This window comes from Gadus macrocephalus, chromosome 7 (genome assembly GCF_031168955.1).
Source record: "Gadus macrocephalus chromosome 7, ASM3116895v1".
Taxonomy (NCBI): Eukaryota; Metazoa; Chordata; class Actinopteri; order Gadiformes; family Gadidae; genus Gadus; species Gadus macrocephalus.
In genome coordinates this window covers 418,584-441,516 of record NC_082388.1, presented here as the reverse complement: position 1 = coordinate 441,516, position 22,933 = coordinate 418,584, and the positions used below count along the sequence as shown (strand labels likewise).

At 46.1% G+C, this 22,933-nt stretch overlaps 2 protein-coding genes across 2 annotated transcripts; one reads left to right on the top strand and one right to left on the bottom strand.

Moving 5' to 3' along the window:
* Positions 1 to 8,426: 8,426 nt before the first annotated feature.
* On the top strand, positions 8,427 to 10,142 carry LOC132461136 (tetra-peptide repeat homeobox protein 1-like). Its single transcript, XM_060056181.1, has 4 exons — positions 8,427 to 8,716; positions 8,907 to 9,194; positions 9,348 to 9,497; positions 9,919 to 10,142. The coding sequence occupies exons 1-4, from the start codon at positions 8,584 to 8,586 to the stop codon at positions 10,140 to 10,142; spliced, it is 795 nt and encodes a 264-aa protein (XP_059912164.1). The 5' UTR covers positions 8,427 to 8,583.
* Positions 10,143 to 10,158: 16 nt separating this feature from the next.
* Positions 10,159 to 11,891, bottom strand: LOC132461134 (uncharacterized). Its single transcript, XM_060056180.1, has 2 exons — positions 11,593 to 11,891; positions 10,159 to 11,156 (listed from the first exon to the last, which is right to left on the bottom strand). The coding sequence occupies exons 1-2, from the start codon at positions 11,889 to 11,891 to the stop codon at positions 10,259 to 10,261; spliced, it is 1,197 nt and encodes a 398-aa protein (XP_059912163.1). The 3' UTR covers positions 10,159 to 10,258.
* Between the last annotated feature and the right edge of the window lie 11,042 nt (positions 11,892 to 22,933).

Sequence of the window (22,933 nt, the reverse complement as noted above, 5' to 3'; positions counted from 1 at the left end):
TGCCCGTAGTGCAAGGTGGCCTGCAGGCACGCACGAATGCGTCGCGAAGGCTCGCCTTGTGTCTGGTCACAAACAGCAACTAAAAAGCGCAGCGGTGGCCCGCACCAGTGCGCGGACGCAACCTAGCGGGCTCACACAAACCGCACAGCTGCGGACAGCTGGCTAGGGTGCGCTAGTGCTCTACCAAACAAACGAAAAAGACAATTTATAGTCCAACGTTAAGTGATCTGTACGTTAACGCAAGAGAGTTAACTACACAGTCCACACTGATCCACAGGGACCCAAAGGCGCCTGTACCCGTGGGTTACGATCTTGTGGCTGTGTGCTATAGCTCTGAAAAATAGATCAACGTCTTACCTGGTCCGGTGAGGCGATCAATGTAAAGAGGACGAACCGGTAGCAATCCATGCTATTTACAAGCGCAGGAGGTTCTGCTTCCGGAGGTCATGGGCATGACGTTTTTTGACATATGGTTTCGGTGATAGGCAGAACGATGTACTCATTCCTTTTTAGACCGTAGTGACGTCAGAGTGAGGTCGATACAGATCTTTTGGCCATTCGTAGTGTTGATCAGCAGAGAAATAATTTGTCCGCAAAGACGGTGACGTCGCTTAGCAACGGAAGACGCTGGGGTAGACAAGTCGGGACTCTCTAAATCGACGCCACTTCGACCTGGGCGGGACTTTACGTCCTACGTCACTCTCTATGGGTGTGCATGTGTGAGCATAGCCGTCACTCGCGATGGGTGTGCATGTGAGAAAGGTTTTGGCTTTAGTGTCTATGGGTTGGTAATAACGGTTCTGATGATTTTTCTGATGGAAAAGTGGTCTTTTATTTCCATAATCTTTGTTCAGTGAACGCATAAACCCGTTTGTTAGTTAGCAGTTAAACAAAATGCGATCTTTGTTTACAGTTACCAACGACCAACTGATGATTGGGGGTTCGATTCCCTAGTGATGCAAGGTCTTTTCTTTCATTTTGGACTGCACACACATCGCAAGTGACGGATACTCGCACAATGTACACACATCACTGTCTTTACAATTTCTAGGCAACCGAAGTTTAAAGATTGTCAAGTGGTTAACTCTTGAATCGCATGTACTAAGACCTGATGGGTTAGTGGTCAGAGAACAACTCATTAATGCGGTGATAAGGGGTTCGATTCCTTAATGAAGCTAGCTTTTTTCTTTCATATTGGACTGGATGTTTGTATGCCATTTTGCGTAACTTGTAGTTTATGATATAGAAATGTTACTGGGGTTAAGGTTAGGGTAACGCTAAGGGTAAGACACAAAGTGTTTTTACAACACAATATTTCTTACAATAACAAAGTCCAAAGTTTTGATGACTCCAGTAGGAAACTTAAGATACCTAGAGAAATGCGTGAGTGCTCACAAAACATCAACAAGTCAGCAGTGTGGTACAGGGTGATCATTTCTGATATACAGTACAAAAGCTGAAACTATTAGCCAGGAGTGGGAAAGATGCAGACGCAGACGCAGACGTGGGAAGCAATAAGACGCACCAACAAACAGTTGCCAGTTGCAAAATGGTTCAGTTTAATATAAATAGTTAGGGTTAGCTGGTATGGCGTTATCTGGTATGGCTATAGTCTAATGTTAGCTTAGTTCGTGTTGTTTCGTCATGTTAATCGCTAGTAATAGTAAGTCATTTGTAGAAATATAGCCTATCATCACAGACTGTAGGAATGTCACCCACCCTCCATCGCGTACGACACTGACGCTCGTAATCTAGTGCAAGGGAGTTCGTGCACAGATCCCTGAGAAAAACGGCTACGCACACACATGCAAACCCATAGCGAGTGACGTAGGACGTAAAGTCCCGCCCAGGTCGAAGTGGCGTCGATTTAACCGGACTACTACCCATGCAAGTGAACGGAGCGTTCCACGGCATTGAGAAGACCCGTGTAATAAAGGCCTATAATATTTCTGTTTATGGCATCGATTTCTCCTCAGATTAGGCCAATGGTAAAATAAAAATAAAAACGCTCGATCAAAGGCCCGGCCCGAGTATAGTGGTGGGAAATATCGGCCCGACCCGGCCCGCGTCGGCCTCGGGCTCGGGCAGAGAATCTAAACACTGACTGGAACTACTTAGCAGGGGTCTGTTGGGCTATATCAGGAGTTAATGCACGCACTGCAGCCAATCAGAATACGAGTATTCCCCCAGACTGTGGTCTAAACAATATTATTCACGAGTTATAATCAACCCCTACACATCAATATTAATGATAACCCTGTGGAAATTGCAATAAGTGAGAGATACAATTTCGCACGTTGAGCACACAGTTGTGTGACTCATTTATTTAGTAAGAGAGAAACAGAAAATCAAAACGTGCTGAAAGTAAACAAATCCCGCATGGGCTCTGACGTCATGAGACGCTCGTAATCCTTAAAGGGACAGCGATCCCTGAACCACCAAGACAGTAAACGACATGCCTAACACAATTGAAAGAACAACACATAACAAAATACTGCAGGTGAATTATGTTACACTCATAGGCGTCGATTACGGGGGGGACGGGGGGGACATGTCCCCCCCACTATTTGAAATACGAATTTTGTCCCCACCACTTTTAAAAATGTGCAAACCAATTGCGACTGAAAAAATCCCCACATACTCAATCGAATTCGTCGAGTCTAAAATCATGCGATAGGCGCGCACGAAGACATCATTTATTAGATAGACCTACCTAATAAACCGTTGGAACACACACGACCGGAACCCATAGCAACGCCGGTAAACAAACCCAGACTCCCGAGAAGCCCAATCCCTATGAGCTCCCTGCGCTACGGCCATCCGGAGGCGCACAGAGCTTTTTGCCATGATGTTATATATACAATTATATTATATGATATACTATTATATATAGAGCTCCGAGAGTCGCAAACGGCAACAATCACTTTCTCCTCCATGCTGCAGTTCACCCCGGACTGCACTGCACTGAGTTTGATGGTTGAACGCTGATTGGCTGTTACGTTACACATGTCACTCAGTGGCCACGCTGTTGAACGTTGATTGGCTGTCATCACGCGAAATTCGTGTCAAAGTTCAAATATTTCAACTCGAGCGAATTTGTCGCGCCACAAATCCTCGTGAACGCGCAAGCCTGTGCACGGCGAAAGTGTGGCGCGACAAATCAAAACAAATCCAAAAAATTTGCCCGATAGCCGTCTATACGTTCACTTTGTATGGGATCTTGTTGCCCCGTCGCGTTTGGTGTGAACGCACTGGAGAAGTTTCAAGATAGACAGCCAAAATTGAAATTTTTATTCAGAAAATAGCCGGTCCTTTTGCTTCCTGTTAAAAGCATGTTTGTGACACGATATGGATACATCATTTAGCCTGCATGTGGAGGGCCACATAAGGTAAGAAATTGGTTTACGTAAACTTTGCTGCTGGTTCTGTTTGCTCGTGATGACCTGGCCAAAGGTTACCCACGGTCCTAAGCAATTGTGATCTGATTCTGGTTGGGGCTCCAGCTAGTATGCATTGTATAGATTGCAGCTAGTAGCAGCTACACACGGTGCGATTGCTATGCCAATGTGGTTATAGTTGTTTTGTCTGATTGAGATATGTGACGACTTGGAGCCTGGTAGGCCTATCCTGACATAAATATGTTCTCGCATAACCTGTGTGATTATCCTAAACTGTAGGGGATTTGATCTGCGGGCAATTTGCTAATGATGTTGCAATGAGTGAAGTCTACATTGGTCCTTCGCAAGTGTTTACTGGTGGTCAGGATTTGGCAGATGCAATTCTCCTCTGGGCGCTTGTTTTTTTTATTTTTTTTAATGCAGCATAACATATGCTACCAGCAGCCCTTGCTCGTCTTCAAAAGGCTGATGCTCAGTATCGTTTCATTTCGTACCCCCTTTACAGTCTGGCATTGTTTGTCTGGTAAACTTTGTTGATGTCAAGATAAGTGTTAAATTGCCAACACTGTTCTTTGTCCTGTGTGTATTAGTATTACATATCCCGAGCCAATACCATGGTGTTTCCAACGCAGTTTTGCAAAACAAGCCAAAACACAAACTGTGTTTTCAACTTATTGTTCGAATAGGATTTCCAACACCTGACTATACACTGTAGAGCATATTGTAATGCAGGGTTGAATGGATGAATAGCTTACATAAGGGTACCCAGCACTTTTCAAACCACACTCAAGCTTATGGTTATTGTCCCCACCACTTCTAAAAACAAACTGACGCCCTTGGTTACACTCACTACAACCCATTAAATACGGTATGATTTCTAGATGTCATGGCAACGTCCTGGACTTGCGATCGAGGCATCGACGCGGACGTTCATTCACATAGCCAAAAACAAGAGAATAGATGACTAGATAAAACAAACATCAAGACATACTATTCAAAAAAAAAAAGATGAAGCAGCTACCCTTTTTTCCTTCGCGGTTTGCCTACAGAGCAGCGCACCTGCATTTATATATATCTGTGTATTGTCACAATTTCTCAGTATCAAAGGTGAAAGTAGAAACGGGTGGCCAAAAGCTGTCATATTGTTAGTTATCACAGACAATTTTAAGTAGAAACGGGTGGCCAAAAGCTGTCATTTGTTAGTTATCACAGACAATTTTCAACAATGAACGATCTGTACGGAGCTCCATAAGGGACATTAGGGAGAACGCTCCCGGACAGAACCTTAGTTTGGAAGTCATGCTTAGTGACACGACAAATAGCCTACTTCCAATTGAAATACAAAATTTAGAAAATAGGCCTACGTGTCCCTGATCACGTTTCAATAGATTAAATAACGTGACAGTGTCACGTATTTTTGTGAGACCAGGTTCGAGCGTGTGCATGGGTTGAATTGCGTGTGTCTCACGCCGAATGCATGAGACATGAGAGCCCTGTTCTTACGTGACACAAACCTATGGCGAGTGGATAGTGCCAAACCTTAGGATTTATGGCGAGTGGATAGTGCCAAACCTAAGGATTATGGCGAGTGGATAGTGCCAGGATTCCCTGGAGAAGGATAACAACGTGTGAAATGAACGTGTGGAGAAGCTACGCCGCCGCTGTGTGGAGAGGATATGCACGCCGCCGCCGTTGGGACTTGGGTTCGATTCCCAGTCTATATATAGGCCTATATATAATTTTTTTCTTCATTATTTTCTGGTATTAATATATCCAATGACTTGACATTTTATAAAAAAACGTTAAGTTTCTATGTGTCAAAAAGACCAAAACTGTTTTAAAACATCTCAAAAATGTTTTGATGATTGTATGGGCATGATGTCACTTCATAGGGCAAAGGGGTATTCCACAAAGAGGGTTTTATCACATAACCGGGCTAATTAACCCAGGGTTTGCGGTAACCCTAGGGTTTCCGTTCCAAAATGAACACGGTATGTTAGTTACTATAGCAACATATGCTCTGAATCAAACCTGGTCGGACCAGGTTTTGTGCAGGTTAAGTTTGGAACATAACCCGGTTTTGGGGATTTAAAGCTGCGTTCACTGCAGATTCCATGTGTTCACAATGGCATGCCCTTTTGATGAGAGCCCTGTTGATACCGGAGCGCCAATTATTCGTGCAATCCACCGGGAGAGATTTATAAGACCACGGCTATATCCGGATGACTTTTTGCTGGAGAAATACAGATTCTCACGCAAATCTTTAATATATTTAAATAGCCTTCTCTCTAGTTCAGGCGTTCTCACGGCGACGTAGGGTAGCAGGCGTCTTAGTGGCGACGAACTTATCCACACGTCGAGAGTAGACGTACATTTTGTCTGAATTTCCTTATGTACGTCGCCGTGACACCGCCGCCGGTGGACGGATCTTCCATGCCGTCGCCGTGACGTCGCTGCTGGTCTCTCGTCTGCAGTCCCAATCAATCCCATTCAAAATTTCACACGTTCCCACGGCGACGTAGGGTAGGCTGCTCCTTCGCCTCTTCCAGGGAATCCTTAGGTTTGGCACTATCCACTCGCCATAAAGGATTCTCTGTAAGAGGCGAAGGAGCAGCCTACCCTACGTCGCCGTGGGAACGTGTGAAATTTTGAATGGGATTGATTGGGACTGCAGACGAGAGACCAGCAGCGACGTCACGGCGACGGCATGGAAGATCCGTCCACCGGCGGCGGTGTCACGGCGACGTACATAAGGAAATTCAGACAAAATGTACGTCTACTCTCGACGTGTGGATAAGTTCGTCGCCACTAAGACGCCTGCTACCCTACGTCGCCGTGAGAACGTCTGAACTAGAGAGAAGGCTATTTAATTATATTTAAGATTTGCGTGAGAATCTGTATCTCTCCAGCAAAAAGTCATCCGAATATAGCCGTGGTCTTATAAATCTCTCCCGGTGGGTTGCACGAATATTGGCGCTCCGGTATCAACAGGGCTCTCATCAAAAGGGCATGCCATTGTGAACACATGGACTCTGCGGTGAACGCAGCTTTAAATCCCCAAAACCGGGTTATGTTCCAAACTTAACCTGCACAAAACCTGGTCCGACCAGGTTTGATTCAGAGCATATGTTGCTATAGTAACTAACATACCGTGTTCATTTTGGAAACCCTAGGGTTACCGCAAACCCTGGGTTAATTTGCCCGGTTATGTGATAAAACCGGCTTTGTGGAATACCCCTCTGCCCTATGAAGTGACATCATGCCCATACAATCATCAAAACATTTTTGAGATCTGTTTTAAAACAGTTTGTCTTTTTGACACATAAAAACTAACGTTTTTTATAAAATGTCATCAACTTATTCATCAACAAGTCATTGGATATATTAATATCAGAAAATAATGAAGAAAAAATTATATATATAGACTGGGAATCGAACCCCAGTCCCAACGGCGGCGGCGTGCATATCCTCTCCACACGGCGGCGGCGTAGCTTCTCCACACGTTCATTTCACACGTTGTTATCCTTCTCCAGGGAATCCTGGCACTATCCACTCGCCATACAAACCAGCACCGCAAACGTTCTCTCCCGCTTGAGATGACGTCTTTCTTTATAGGTTCATGGGTCTGATTCGCCGATTTCCCATGCTGATATCCCCGGAGATTCTCGGGCATCTTCGACAATTTGGCTATAGATTGTCTCATTACACGCTAAATAAAATAATTATAATTATAGCCTAATTATATATATAGCCTATACATATATATAGGCAATATATATATATACATATAGCATTTGTGGTTTTGGCATAAACATAACTAGGGTGCACTGTACCCAACGCTCCTTCCATCGCCATTTTTAAATCTAGGCTTAAAACACACCTTTTCTCCCTGGCCTTTCCTCCCCTTTTGTGATGTCTTGTTTATTTTATATGTTTTTATCTATGTCTATGTATGTGGTATGTGTTCCTTTATATGCCTCTTTGCACCATGTACGGCACTTTGGCCAGTGAAAACTGTTTTTAAATGTGCCTTATAAATAAATTTTACTTACTTACACTGTACTATCTGCGCACACCCTTTCTGAAGCCTCTCTCTCGTTCTCTCTCTCTCTCTCTCTCTCTCTGTCCCTCCCTCTCTCTTTCTCTCTCTCTCGTACCGTTTTGTGGAGCACGTTAATTGTCTTAAGGTGCGGACACACCAAAAGCGTTACCCGCGTACCACGCGTATAAAATCGGCAATTTTTCCATAGGGAAACATTGGTTTACGCGCGTATGAGGTGCGTACACGCGGATCATGCGTACCAAGCAACATTTTACTCGCGTTAGGGGCGTATGAGGCGCGTATATATACGCGCGTACATATACGCGCGTACGCGAGGAGTTCAAAAAATTTAACTTTTTACGCTCATACGCGTGATACTTAGCCGCAATAGCCAATCAGCGTGGAGCTTGACCCGACGTCACTGGCAGAGAGTAGTGACCCTTGCCCAGAAGCATACGGCCGACATCTTTCTTTATTCTGGGTGGAAATAGTAACAGTTACGCCATTAAATGCGTTTATGGAAACATTTTTAGCGAGAAATGTGCATTTTACTTTCATAATGTTCACTCGGTGAATGTGAAGGATGTTTGGTTTGATAGTTATGACGAAGAGTGAACGCTCCGTTCACTTGCATGGACAGAGTCTCTGGTTGCTAAGCAACCTCAACGTCTTGGCGGACTATTTCTCTGCCGATCAACACTACGAATGCTGGAAACACACCAGACACACCATGTGAAGTTATTTAACCCGATTATTGTTATTTATATCCGAGATTATTTAATCTAACCCGATTCAAGCTCTATCATGCACCCAGACACGGCGGCGTTTGGGTTTCCTTCCTCGGACTCCTAAATCCAGCGCAGCCACAGGCGGGTAGCTGCATATGAAGGACCATTTTTGACACAAAATGGTCAAGCAACATTTTAGCTGCGTTACGCGCGTACATGGTACGCGGGATACGCTTTTGGTGTGTCGGCACCTTTAGGGGCGTATGAGGCGCGTATATATACGCGCGTACATATACGCGCGTACGCGAGGAGTTCAAAAAATTGAACTTTTTACGCTCATACGCGCCGCAATAGCCAATCAGCGTTGAGCTTGACCCGACGTCACTGGCAGAGAGACGGAGAGGACAGAACCGCAATGGAGGACCAAAACATCATCGTCGCTGTGTGCAGCCGTCCTGTCCTGTACAACACCAGGATGGTGTCGTACCGGGACAGGAACAAGAAAGAGAGGGCGTGGGTCGACGTGGCCGAGGATACTGGCTGTCCTGGTAAGATCAGTGAATAATGTGTGTGTGTATTTTGCTTGGCTTCAGCTATCGGTTGTGTTCTACTATGAAAAAAGTTAGCGCCGGTTAGCGGTAGCAACAGTTAGCAGTAATATTAAGTGATACTACTACTACAACAGACTGTCCCGCTTGTCAGGTTACACAACTTAATATGTATATATGTTCTTGTCAGTGGACGTATGTCGCAGGAGGTGGAAGTCGCTCAGGGACAGGTACTTACGACACAAAAAGAGTGAAAAGGAGGGTAAAAAGAGCGGGTCAGCGGCAGGGACAGCGACGAAATGGAAATTCGCTGGGGTCCTGTCCTTCCTCGACCCCTTTGTCACCCCGAGGGAGACCAGCAGCAACTTACTTCGGGGGGCAGAGGAGGTAGAGGAGGACGGGGATCCAGATACACTATCAGGGGCAGGAGAAGATGAGGAGCTTGAGGAGGCAGCAGCAGGGCCATCGCACATAGCAGGTTTGTTGACAAGTGAAGACACGTACAGCTTCTGTATTATGGCCACAGGAACGGTTTACAGTGCGGCACGATTCTGTCTATCTTTAATGTGCTGTAATATAGATCATGCATATATCATCCAAGCAAAAAAAGTATTCTTTCTCAATAACATAGACCAGCCCAGCAGTGACTCAGAGGACGCTGCTCCTGCTCCTGCTCCTGCCCCTGCTCCTGCTCCTGCTCCTGCTCCTGCCCCTGTCCCTGCCGCTGGCCCTTCCCGTGTACCTGTCCCTGAGGCTGGCCCTGCCCCAAGACCACAGAGTGGTACGTACAGGACAAAGATGTATAGCATTAATTTCAGGGGTTCAACTATGTTTATGGCTAACCGTTTAAGCTTTAACTGATAGACGGTTTATGGATTACTACTAGTGCCGTCAAGCAATTTAAAAAATTGATCAAATTAATTACAGGCTCTGTGATTAATTCATCTAAATTAATCGCATACCTATATGACACTTTTATGCCTGTTTATAAACAGCTGTATAGCCTACCGTTTGTTTCTCTCCCTTCTCTCTCTCTCTCGTAACTTCTTGATCCTCCCCTGATTAATCGAAATTAACGCGTTAATTTGACAGCCCTAATTAATACTATAAGTTTAAGTTACAACACTTCAAACCAAACACACATGCATGTTCAATAGGCTTTTCACTAACTTACAAATTATGGTGTTTTACATTCCATACAGGGACGAAGAGGAAGAGAGCCAGGGTACCGGAGGGGAACCCCAATATACAAACAGCCATCCTCCAGGCCCTGCAGAGGCAAAACGCTGTGCCTCCCCCTACCCCGCTCTCTGGAAATGAGCACTTTGTAATGGGCCTAGTTCCTTCCCTGGAGAGAATGCCACCTGAATTACTGGAGTACATCAAATTCCAAATTCGAAAGGTCATATTTGACAATTCTATATAATAATAACACTACTTAATTGAACAATTTTAATAACAATTTAATAATAATGAAGGAATCCCTTTGGTTTTGTGTGGGTGGCTCTTAAAAGAGCCGTTTTGGGGTTGTTGTGCACTGCACTATACGATGGTGTCATGCCACGAGACGGTCCCTTCTGCAGAGAAGTAGGAGGTGAAGGTCTCGCGGATCCGGATGGCCTCTCTCCCAGCGTTGTTGGCAGCCACTCTCCCCAGCCCTGGCAGAGGCAACACCACACCAACAGGGAGGCAATCTCTCACTGCTGCTGTTGGTGCTGTTCTGCGGAGGAGGTTGTGGAGCACACAGGTGGCCTTGACGCATCTCTCCGCCAGCTCAGGACGGAGCTCGATGACCCTCCGGTAGATCCGCCACTGGGAGGAGAGGATGCCGAAGGCGTTCTCAACCACCAACCAAGCCCGGGACAGTCGGTAGTTGAACACGCGCCGCTCTCGGGGGAGGATGCGTCCGGGGAATGGCCTCATGAGGTCGGTCCGTAGCGGAAAGGCCTCGTCCGCTACAAACACATGAGGCAGGGGTCCTCTCTGCGCAGCCGCTGACAGTACTCTGTCAGCAGGGAGCTTGAGATCGCCAGCTCGGAGGGCCTGACCAAACACCGAGTTGGCCAGAATTCCTCCATCACTGGTTCTCCCATAGCCCCCCACATCGATGATGCGGAAGCACTTGTCTGCGTCGACAACTGCCGAGAGAACAATGGAAAATGTTCCCTTGTAGTTGAAGAACTGCGAACCGGAGTTCGCAGGGGCCTTCAGAACAACATGCTTCCCATCGATGGCACCGCAACAGAGAGGGAAGTTCCACTGCTCCTCGAACTGCTGCGCAATCAGCCTCCAGTCCTCAGTAGTGGGCACAGCCATGAACTCCTCCACCAGGCAGTCCCATATAGCCGTCACCCCATCGGACACGATGGAAGCCACGGTGGAGGCCCCGACCCGGAAGCTGGTGGCTATCGTCCGGAACGAATCGCCAGTAGCCAGGAATCTGCAACACATGAATCATTTATTGTAGCCTTATTGAGAATTTTAGTTGTATACCAAATATGTAGGCCAATTATCTTACTGATATCACTGCACAGGTATATGTCTTGACTAGCGATTTGCATCAGCTTATTTTATTTTCAAAAGCATGACAAGGAGGTCAAGAATGAATATGTTGGAGCCATGATGCATTTATTTATTTTGTTTATATAAAACTCAGATGACATGCATGTATATGAAGATTTGCGTTTAGGTTGAAACCATAGATAATATATAAAAACACTGTTGAAACACTGGGTGGAGCATTGACAGCATTGGAAATAGATGTATGCACTATCAGAACACGCGCCCGAACAATTTCTCCCCGTTGTGTAAATAGTTTTTGACTACAGAATGTGCTGATTGTTATAGAGTAATTAGGCTATGAAACCGCAACTTACCGGAGACAGATAGACAGGCGCTCCGCAGCTGATATGGAGCGCCTGTAGTTGGTGTCCTGACGGGAGATCCTGGCACCAACCCGGGCTAGCAGGTCATCGAACTGGGCCCGACTCAATCGAAAGTACCGCTGAAACCGGCCGTCATCCAGGCGGAGTTCTTGGAGCAAGTGGTGAAACTCACCCAGCTGTGGCCGTCTCCGGAGGATGTCGTGCACCCAAAGACGACGGCGTTTGCGTTTGCGACGCTCCTCGGACTCCCACAGCAAATAAAGCGCAGCGATGTTGGCGATGCCAGCCATGTTTCAGCAAAAGAAAAATGGCGGGGGGGGGGACGTTTTGGGCGGTCTCATCTACGCGCGTATGCGTACGCACGTAGCTGACCATTTTTGACACAAAATGGTCAAGCAACATTTTAGCTGCGTTCCGCGCGTACATGGTACGCGAGGTACGCGCTTGGTGTGTTCGCACCTTTAGAACACTCCCATTCAGAATGCATTGGTTTACATTTCGTTCTGTGTAGCACGCAAAAAGTCGGACTATCGTGCTCTGGAACACGCTTCAATAGATTAACGTTCGTGCGCAGGAGCACGCAATCGCGTGATACCGGGTTGGACCACTAACTTAATGCACTTTATAATGGGTGTGAGTGTGATGCGTGTGTTGTTGATTATACCGTGTTTGGTTGCTTATGTTTGTTGACTGTGTCTTGTGTTTTTTAAGCTACTGTCATGTGCCCCCTTTAAATTGCCCCTCGGGGACGAATAAAGTAATTTGAATTGAATTGAATTGAATTGAATGATTCAGAGCATGATGCATTTTAAATGGCATCACTTATGGCAGGGGTCATAAGTGATGCCATAACAATAGTATTCACAATCATTTGAAAATGAGAACTTCCAGGCCAAGGACCCCCAAACTGATGGAGAGATGGAGCGGGACCCCCTACTTATATATTGTATAAAATTGTGTTTTACATTAAACTGGTCCCATAGTGCCATTTATACCTGTACCTTGTTATTTTGCATTCAATACTAAGATATTCAAATAATACACAGGTTCATATATTCATGTTTTCATTTTAACATGTGCAACGTAGGCCTACAGTGAGTGCCACTGCCATTCATAAACATAACATAACATAACATAATAAACTGATACCTGCCAAGATCAACAATGTCTGTCTCTGCATGTAATCATGCATAAAAGCAATTCCAATGGACATTTTTAAAACAAATGTGGAAACGAAAATAAGTGATGTTTGTTAGTGTCTTTCTTTCATTCCGGGAGTAGTCCGGTAACTTATCAACCCCAGCGTGTCCGGTTGCTAAGCGACGTCATCGTCTTTGGCGGACTATTTCTCTGCTTATCGCTTATTTTCCGGATAATGACCGGCGTTCTGTACATTATCCCTTACAGCACTATCTCTCACCCAACAGTCTTGGCTGCGCACTCTCATCCAAATCAAATTGTTTGCGGCGGAGGAGAGTAGGAGGGGGTAGATATTAAGACCGGACGAGAAACTTACGTCGCTGTGCTGTCCTTCGTAATGGAAGGAGCAGGCAGAGAAAAGCTCTCTCCTGCTGGGCTTTCATTAAAATCAAATGCATAAAAATGTCGCAGCCACGTCCGTACGTACGAACAAACGCTTACCACTTTCGTAAATGCCATAGCCTATATATAGTAAATTCGGATCGCATGATAGGAATAGATCTATTCTGATTAGAAATCGGATCAAAAGTGTCCATGTAATCGTGGCTAGTGTGTTGTATTCATGTTAATGTGTATTTAAAAACATTTCAATTTGTGGAAAAAATTGCGGGGGGGATATAAAAAAAAAGTCAAATCAACCAAAACTTTCGCGACCTCCCCCTGCAGTACCTCCGCGGGCCCCCTAGGGGTCGCGGACCCCCTGTTGAAGACCCCTGACTTATGGTATTGTTTCTTAATTTTTCTAATAGCTTCAGTCATTAGCCGCGTTTACATGGCAGATCTATGCCGCATAGATTTCTATGCGGCATAGATCTGTTCCTAAAATGTGTTCCGAATGTACTGTATACATGGCAGTAACAAAAGTGTCCGTTATGTCTCTCGCGCACACCTGACACGTCTCTGGACCGGCGGCGACATAAAGGATGTCTTATCACTATCGGGGATTTTAAATTTGATTTTAATGAAAGCACAGCAGGAGAGAGCTTTTCTCTGCCTGCTCCTTCAATTAAGAAGGAGGAGGACAGCGCAGCAACGTCAATTTCTCGTCAGATCTTTATATTTACCCTAAGCGCCGCCGCAAACAAGAGGAATTTGGATGCGAGTCCGCAGCCAAGACTGGTGGGAGAGAGTGGTCTTACGGGAATTTAGTGACCAGGAATCCTCGAAGGTCCAATTGCGCACTACTGCAGCTGCCATCTCTCTAAGTTAAGAAGTATTTTAACGTTCAGCCTGCAAATGTACTAGTAGTAGCCTACTCATTTACAGTTATCTCGGACACGCGCGGACACATCATTAATAAACACCCATGTCCCGTCGCTTAGCAACCGGACACGCTTACCGGACTACTTTTACGGAGTGATAACAAAGACGTGAATCAGGCAATAAATCCACTTTCCTTGACAGCGGTGAAGTTCGGTGTGCTTAAAAGTACAGACGGAGCTCAGTGGACCAATTGCGAACTACTGCGGCTGCTCTAAGTTAAACCCCAATCTATGCGGAATAAGTGTATACATGGCGATTTAAAACGGACTACACCACGGACTACACCACCTACACCACCGATAATTGTATTCCGAATGAGGCGTATACATGACCATTTTCTATGCCGCATAGAAATCTATGCGGCATAGATGTGTCCATGTAAACACGGCTACTGAGGGCAAAAGTAGGCCCAATGCTAGGCCCAGATTATTTTGTTTACTTTTACAAATCAAGAGTAGGTCTGATTTGACTAATTGGCTTTGCCTCCTTTCCTTCTGCCCTTGTAGTCCAAGACATGCTGCCCACCAGCTTTCAAAGTACTATGCTGCCACTGGTGGATTTGTATCAATTCACATAATTATCCCATCCTGCTTAGATGATCAACCAACCAGGAAATCTCAATGTAAAAAACGACACACACACACACACGTACACACACACACACACACACACACACACACAATGTCAAGTTGTCCGTGTTTTTTGCTGTTTTGTACTTTTTCCCCAACTTGAAAGAGGAACTGACATCTATTGGAGGTTTTGGGAAACTGGATTCTACTCAAAATGTAATGACTTGAGTCCCAGGCAGTAGCTACGTTTTCACTTTTCTTAAATAAATACAATAAACCGACACCAACATGTGCAAAATAATTGACTTTCTCAGATATAAATTCTTGTACCGCTGTCGGTGTATGAATGTGTGTATGAATGGGTGATGGTGTGGCAATATTGTAAAGCGCTTTGGGTGGCCACTGGTTACAGATAAAGCGCTATATAAATGCAGACCATTTCCCATTTACAAAATATACTGGAACTTTAAACTTAAAAGTACACAAACAACGCAGAAATTACATTTTTCAATTGTGGAACATTCAATAATAAAGTATTAAATGCATAAACCATCACTTATACAAAAATGGCTACTGCAGCCTCACCATCAACTTATTTCTAACAAGTGACAACTTAGTTTACAGTTCACGGTATAGGCAGACAACATTAGCATCCCCACTTGCAACGAATGCTGCGGTTAGAAGCTATTAATAGCACAAACAACGATACCGGAGCAGCGGCAGACTTTGATGGAAAAGATCGGAAGTAGACTACATTCTCTTACCGGCTGCCTCTCCAGATTTCAAAGATGTTCAGTATGTACAATACAAGAGTTTTTATTACACGCATTTGCTGTGGTTTTCTAACAGCTCTCTTGTTCTCCCTTGTGCCTCCTTGAAGCTCAATTAAAACACCTGCTGCTCGTGTCTGCGTCGCGTGTATGACGTAGCTTATTTTTGCGTTGGTTAGAACTTTGCGTCAACCATTAGTTGAGCTGGTGAGTCCTTCCGCTCCCAATTTAAAATTAAATCACTATTTTTTGTCCGTTAATTTCTTCATTTTTTTCAGTGTATTTTCTTAAACCCCAAAGTAAAATTAAAACCACAGTTTGACTCGACACCTCCCACTCGATCTTTCCGGTAGACATATTGGGAATGTCGCCACCTCAAAGTCAAACTCAATCTACCGTCAGTGAGTCACTTGTTCTTCAACAGGCAACAGAACGACCAGTCGCCGGACATCTCTCTGAAGGATAGTAGCTTGGACCTTCAAGTTTGGCCCATCAGTTTTTGGTTTCTTCACGCTTCCAGGTCTAATCACAGGAACACTGTAGCTTGGGAAGACCCTGACATTCACATCCCTCACAATGCCTTTGCCGTCTGGATTTGTGCTGATCACTCTGCCAAGCTTGAACTGTCCCCTCATTGCGTTTTGGTCACACAGCCAGACGATGTCCCCACTTGCGACATTTCTCTCTGTGATGTGCCACTTGCTTCTCACGAAAAGGTTGGGGCCAGCCAGCTGACTCCAGCTCTTCCAGAACTTGGTCACTTCAGATTGCATCGCTCTGAGCCTTTTGTAAGGGTAGCTAGTAAAGTCAAAGGTCTTGACGTCTCCACTTTGAGAAGCTCGTCCAAGCAAAAGGGAATTCGGTGTTACATACTGAATACAGTCTTCCCGGCTCTGCATCCTTGCATCAATTGGACGCTCATTCGCAAGGTTGGCTGCCAAGTACAGGGCTGTGTGAGACTCACTGTAACTCAATCCAGACTCCTTCCCAAGACTCTGGAGCGCCTTCTTTACGATGCGCACAGCGGCTTCTGCAGCACCATTTCTGTGTGGGGAATCAGCAGGATGGATTTTCCACTCCCACACGGTTCTATTCCTTGCAGCAGTCTCCTCCAAGGCAGCTTTATTCTGGCTATCCAAGAATCTGTACAGTTCTTCCAGGGCCGGCTTTGCACCTATGAAATTGGTACCCGGGTCTGACCAGATCTTTCTTGGATGCCCCCGGATTGCTGTGAACCTTTGGTAGGCCATCAGGAACGCCTCAGTGGACACAGAGTTTGCCAGTTCAGTGTGGATGGCTCTGCTGGCCATGCAGCAGAAGACCACACCCCACACTTTCAGAGTCACTCTTCTCTTGACATCATCATTCACCTGGAAGGGTCCAAAAAGGTCCACAGAGGTGTACTCAAAAGGTGCTGCAGGTTCAGTCCTCTCAGGCGGCAAATCACCCATCACTTGTTGGCACTTTCTTGTGTAACCCTTGTCCCATGTAGTTAAATAATAAATCTAGAGTGGTTAATACAATAAGACTGGGCCTGGGCTCGTTGTAGGAAACTACAACTTTGATTCATATGTTACTGTTGGATAATTTTAATAAATGACCACCACAACTGTATTTTAAATGTAAAAGTATTCAATCACATATTTATTCAAGAAAATGAAATACTATTCAAATGTATTTTAGGAAAAGAAAACAAATAAACAAATAAAATAAATAAAATCAGATGCACGGGATTCTCCAATTTACAACAATGCAAACTCAATGTACCACACACAATCAAATTAACAAGACACTTTAAATGAGGTTAACCCGTTGCAGGCCTGTTAGTTGAAGCTTGTGTGCGGTGGGGCCTAAAAACTGTACTGGCCGCTTCACTCAGCGTTGAGCTCAAAATAAAAGCACGTGCAATGTGTAAATCAGTACTCACGAAATCCAGGGTGTAATTAGTAGGGGCAGAAAGGGATTGGGGGATGATATTCTCACGAAGATAATGGCAATGGCGGTGGCAATCCAAACACACACGTGGGCAATGGCGGTGGCGAAGTCACAAGGAAGAAAACACAGAAAACAGCAGGGCCATCTGCTGGAAACCCCTCTCTCTCCAACGTCCAGCTCCTTTAAGCATATTATCCAATGAGCCATAATATCAAACACTATTTCATATCGAACTAGCATTAGCTTTGCGTTAACTTAAGTCACAATACAAAACTACGATATGCGGGCACATTAACACAGAATGCTACCGCTAACTAGCACGTCGCTAACCGCGTTACACATCCAGTACTTTGTTACTATAACAGTTAGATATAGCACAATGGAGGCATACACATCGTATTCACCTTTTTGCAGGTCACAAAGAAGTTTAAATCAGGACCACGAGTAGTCGACCTCACGATAAAACTTAACTGCTTCCCACACTACGATGCCTCCTCTTAGCTCTCAGTCCGGTCAGGTTTCTTTCTCTACATGTGCTCACTACTCCCCACGCTAACCTGCTGCACTAGTCCCGCCCTTTACACGTTGAGACTTTATTCGGATTGGCTTGTGAAGTTTTAATGCAACCAAAGACAAAACAAATTAAATGATTTACGTGTGACAGGTAAAAGGTTAAGTTAAACATAAACACGGCTTCTTTCTCTTTTATATCCTGAATTCACAAATATTTTAGACTTGATAAACTTAAAGACCTTTATATTAATTTATCTTTTAACTGTAAATAGTTTTATTAAACGTATTATATTTATGCTTTTAACACGCACACATTTTAACCCATTTTATTATTATGAACTCTATTTATTTATGAACATTAAACACAGCATTTTATTATACTGTTAATTATTTTTTATGCTCTGTAACTTGTGGTTTTTGTACAGGGCTACACTTGCTTTTGCCTTCCTGCAGACCAGGCAGCCGTCAACGACCTTTTGGGCTATTCTCCTTCCTCTTACAACCCAGGCCTTCCTTCTCATCTTGAGCAGGGTCCCAGCCACTCCGTCATGACCCTCACCATGAGACTCTCGAGCTAGCAATGTAGACACCCATGAGTCACAAGGTAAGAGGGGGATGGCGACACTGTCTTCTTTGAAACCCTGCACTCTTCCACCACAGACAAAGAGCCCAGAGTCCTCTTTATAGACCACAAGCCTGTCTGTTGTAGTGCTTGGGAAATTTGCGCCCTCTTGTGCAGCAAGGAAAAGGTCTCGCAGCACATCTTTCCTTTCTTGGACAGAGACGACTCCGGTTAAATGGACTGCCTCCCACTTTGGTCTATTCGGGATCCGGTTTGGTCCAAGGAACCTTCTAGCTGCCCTCCAGATCCAAGCAATGGTCTTAACAAGTCTGGTAAGGCTGCTGAACCGTTTGATGTCCACAAGGCTTTGGATTGCTGACCCTGCGGGTGGCCTCTGTTGATCTACTTGGACATGGTCCCCTTTCCGTCCTGGTCCCATTGCCTGGGCCCTCGTCAGAGCAGCGATAAAGGCTTTCTTTTGCAGTTTGTTGATGCTCTCTCTGGCAGCAGTAGCAATTTCTTTTGCAGATTTGATCGGCCACTCACACACAGGAAGGCTCAGGAACTCTGGACCATTCTGCCACTCTGAGTCTTCATCAAGTTGTTTGGGGCCGCTTCCTCTCGTGATTAGGTCTGCAATGTTCTGCGGACCAGGGATCCACCACCAGTCCTGGACTTGTGAGTTGCTTTGGATTTCTCCTATCCGATTTGCAAAGAAAGTTTGATAGCCATAGCTCTCTCTTTGGATTGCGCCAAGAACAGTCTGGCTGTCGACAAGATGGAACCACTTCTCAACTTTGATTTGGCTGTGCTTTTCAAAGTACCTCTTCAGGCGGGACGCAAACACTGCTCCACATACCTCTGATTTCACAGCATCGCCCTTCTGATCCAAAGGGGTTAGTTTGGCTTTAGGCTCCACCAGCTTGATGATGGGGCCTTGATCAGAGCTCCACCTCAGATACATCACTGCTCCGTAGGCATGCTCGCTCCCATCTGAGAATGTAACTGCCCACGGCTTACCGGTATGGCATGAAGGAGTTAGAGCCCTGGTGAATTTGACCTTGCCGAGCTGGACATATTGTTCAAAAAGCTCAATTGCATCTTCCCTGAGGCCCTCTGAGAGCGCTGTGTCCCATGTGTCTTTAGCTGGGCAACTTTGGTTTTTTGCCTCTTGGAATGCTTGGCGCACCAGGATAGCTCCCTTCTGCTTTGCAGGCGTCACCAAGCCAATTGGGTCATACAATCCAGCCACCTGACTGAGCAACTCTCTTCTTGTCAGGGGATTGGGAGTCTGAGGCCTAATCTGTTCCTGCAGGAGGTTCTGACCAAGCCGCATCTTTTGCTTCCTCTTTGAGAAATGCATGGAAGTCATGACATGAAGCCTGTCTTCCCCAACAATGTAGCCAAGGCCGAGTGCCTTATTGTCGTCATCACCCATTTGATTTGGGAGGACCAAGGTTCCCTCTTTGAGTCTTGCGCTGTTGTCTGGCTCGTCCTGCCTCCCACTTTGCCCAGAGAACACCCACGGCTTGAGCTGAAATCCTCCAGCCTTCAGGATGCTCTCGACGTTTGCAGTGATGGCTCTCAGGCGGTCGAGGTCATTTAGCGATGTCAGGACATCATCGACATAGCTGTCCTGCTGGAGTACCCGGCGCTCCTCCTCAAGGTGCATGAACTGAGGGAGGTTGGAGGTCTCTCGCATTGCAAGCTGTGCGATACACCCTGCTGGCTTGTCTCCAATGTTCACCCTGGTGACAGCATATTCTCCCAGCTCCTCGTTCTCAGAGTCTCGCCACAGGAATCTGTGGAGGTGCACTTCACGATCCTCAAGCCACACAGAGTTGTACATCTTTTTTATGTCACCCAAAGCAGCGTACACCCCACCTCTGAACTTCAGGAGGACTGCACGGATCGGGCCTTTCATCAGCATGTCATTCAGGCTCACACCTCTGAATTTCTGGCTGCTGTTCCAGACGAGCCTCACTGGTGTCGTGATCGAGTGTGGATTTGGAGCGATGAGGTGGCTGACATACCATACTGGCCCGGTCCAGTTGGTAATCATATCTTTGGAGAGCTTCATTGCAGCACCTCTAGCGACCATGTCATGGACTTGGGCAGCATAGGCAGCTTTCCATTTGGGCTCTTTGGCAAGATGTTTTTCTGTTCTGAGGAAAGTGGCCTCAACAGCTCCCCTGTTGTTCGGGAGTGAAACTGGGTCTTCTATCCAGGGGTACTTGGCATGCCAATGCGGATCCTTGCTGTGGCAGTCACCTGCGACGTACGTGAGTCCGTCTCTCACTACCTCGAGTTCCCGTTCCTCAGCAAGGGTCATCTCTTTCCCACCTGGCTGGCAGTTTCCACATTGACAGCCCCCACACCTTGGATCGCAGGCAGCGCCAATACTGTCCCATCTCCACCATTCCAGGAAGTCTTGCCCAGTTGTGAAGGTGGTTGACTCCTGGATGTCGTGGCAGATACGACTGTTTGTTTGCTGCTGCTTTAAGATCCTGGCGGGGAGTTCCTCATATTTACTGGCGGCGGTCCTCATTGACCTGGCGAAGTGAGTGTTGGATGCGTGGGCTGACACGGCGATGCTCTCAAACAGGTCTGGGTGAGTCCCTCCAACGGTCTTCCCCAACGGTCCGTCCCACAGCACAAGGTCTCCAACAACTCGAATTCGCTGAGGTGCCAGCTTACCCTCTCTGTGACTAATCAGCAAGCTTATCTCCTTGGGTCTTGTGAGGTCATCGGCTGGGATGTCAGGAAAGAACTTTTGCAGTTGTCTCGCGGTTACGCCCTTGTAGACATCTGCAATGTTGTCCAGTCCATAGCAAATCAACTGGTGGGATTGAAGGGTTCCTCTGGGAGTCTCTACTCTGATCTTTAACAGGTACCTCTTAGTTTCCGCGTGAGCCTTCATCCCCCCAACCCCATGGACAACAAGGGTGATTTCCTCGCTTCTGAGGTTCAGCTTGCTTGCAGCTTTGTGGGTGATGTTCGTGTCCGATGCCAGGTCGATCAAGGTCCCGATCTTCTGTCCAGCATTGGCTGTTACTTCAAGGAGCATCATTATGACCGGGAACTCTTGTAGACCACCTTCAATGAGAAGGCTTGATGGCTTGGTGACTGTGCTGAGGGTCTTTGAGGCGGCGTTCGAGAAGGCATCCCGACACTGTTTTGCAAGTTCTGGGGAGAGTTTTCTTATGAAGTCCTCCTGGTCAGCAGTGTACTTTTCCTTTGCTTCCCCAGAATGGCGTCTACCCCTGTTCTGGACAGCACTGCTTCTTTCATCAGCATTTGGACACAGGTAGTAGTGATGATCACGACCATCTTTGCAGTCTGGATGCCTACAGAGAAAGGTGGGTTTGCAGAATGCCAAGTCATCATGGATTTCGAGGCACCTCTCACATGCCCCTAGCTCATTTACGGCAGCATTCCTCTCTGCTGGCTTTAGGGCTCGAAATTGCTTGCAGAAATACAGCTTTGCTCTGTGCTTCTCGTCACCACAGATGACACATCCTGCCTGGGCACCATCAGACTTTGTGGCTCTTGTTGTGGCGTGTCTTGAATCAGATCTTGCTTCTTTTCTTGGTTCCTCATCCATCAGTTGCTCGAGTTGCTCGTAAATGAACTCTTGCTCTTTCAGGAATGCCAACAGACTGTCAAATCTGTTGTCTGGGAACACAGCATTCTGACTATCAGCCACATAGACAAGCCATTCCTTCTTCAGATTTTCAGGAAGCTTACATTCGATGGACTTTATGACCAACGGATTCTTGATTGCCCCTGTGTCTCCCAGGTCACTCAAATCCTGCAATGCCTTCTCAACTGCTTGAATCAATTCCACTATCTTTCGTGGTTGGTGACTCCTAACAGCTGGCATTTTCTGCAACTCTTCCACAATTTCAATGGCGATGGCGGTTTGGTTTCCATAGCGATTTCCAAGGACACGGAAAACGTCTTCTGCGGTGTTGTAGGTGGTGAGCCTGACGTCTCTGGTGATTCTTTCATCCAGGCTGTCCAGCAACTGGAATTTCTTCACCTCTCTTGAGCCTGTGTGTTCACTTTGCCTTTGCAGCGCTTCCCAATCTTTCCTCCATCTATGGAAATCTCGTTTAACGCCAGAGAACTTGAACAATCAGGTTATTGGCTTTAACCTGATTGTGGGCATGGTAGGATTTAGGGGGGCAGTCCACGTCTGTCTTTTATCCTCTTCTTTCAGCTTTACCTGTATGAATTCAGCCTTCATAGACACAAGCACAGGAACTGTGAGGTCTAGCTCTCTAAGTCGGTCTTGGATGACTCTTTTCTGATCTGATGGAATCCATCGCTTCCAGCGATCATGCAATCCTTTTGCCGTCTTTGTGAGGTCTTGCAAGTGGTTGAGCATGAAATCATAGGCCTCTTGTTTCGTACTTCGGTCTACTGCAGCAGTGCGCTTGCACTCTGACTCTGCGACTTCCAGTGACGTGAAAACCTCATTGGCGCCAGAGTTGGACCACAGCACGTTTTGGACAAGA

Coding starts and splice junctions, on each gene's coding strand:
- LOC132461136 (XM_060056181.1), top strand. CDS start 8,584: ATGGAGGACCAAAACATCATCGTCGCTGTGTGCAGCCGTCCTGTCCTG. Junction 8,717..8,906: donor CGAGGATACTGGCTGTCCTG/GTAAGATCAGTG, acceptor TGTTCTTGTCAG/TGGACGTATGTCGCAGGAGG. Junction 9,498..9,918: donor TGCCCCAAGACCACAGAGTG/GTACGTACAGGA, acceptor CATTCCATACAG/GGACGAAGAGGAAGAGAGCC.
- LOC132461134 (XM_060056180.1), bottom strand. CDS start 11,891: ATGGCTGGCATCGCCAACATCGCTGCGCTTTATTTGCTGTGGGAGTCC. Junction 11,157..11,592: donor CGCCTGTCTATCTGTCTCCG/GTAAGTTGCGGT, acceptor CATGTGTTGCAG/ATTCCTGGCTACTGGCGATT.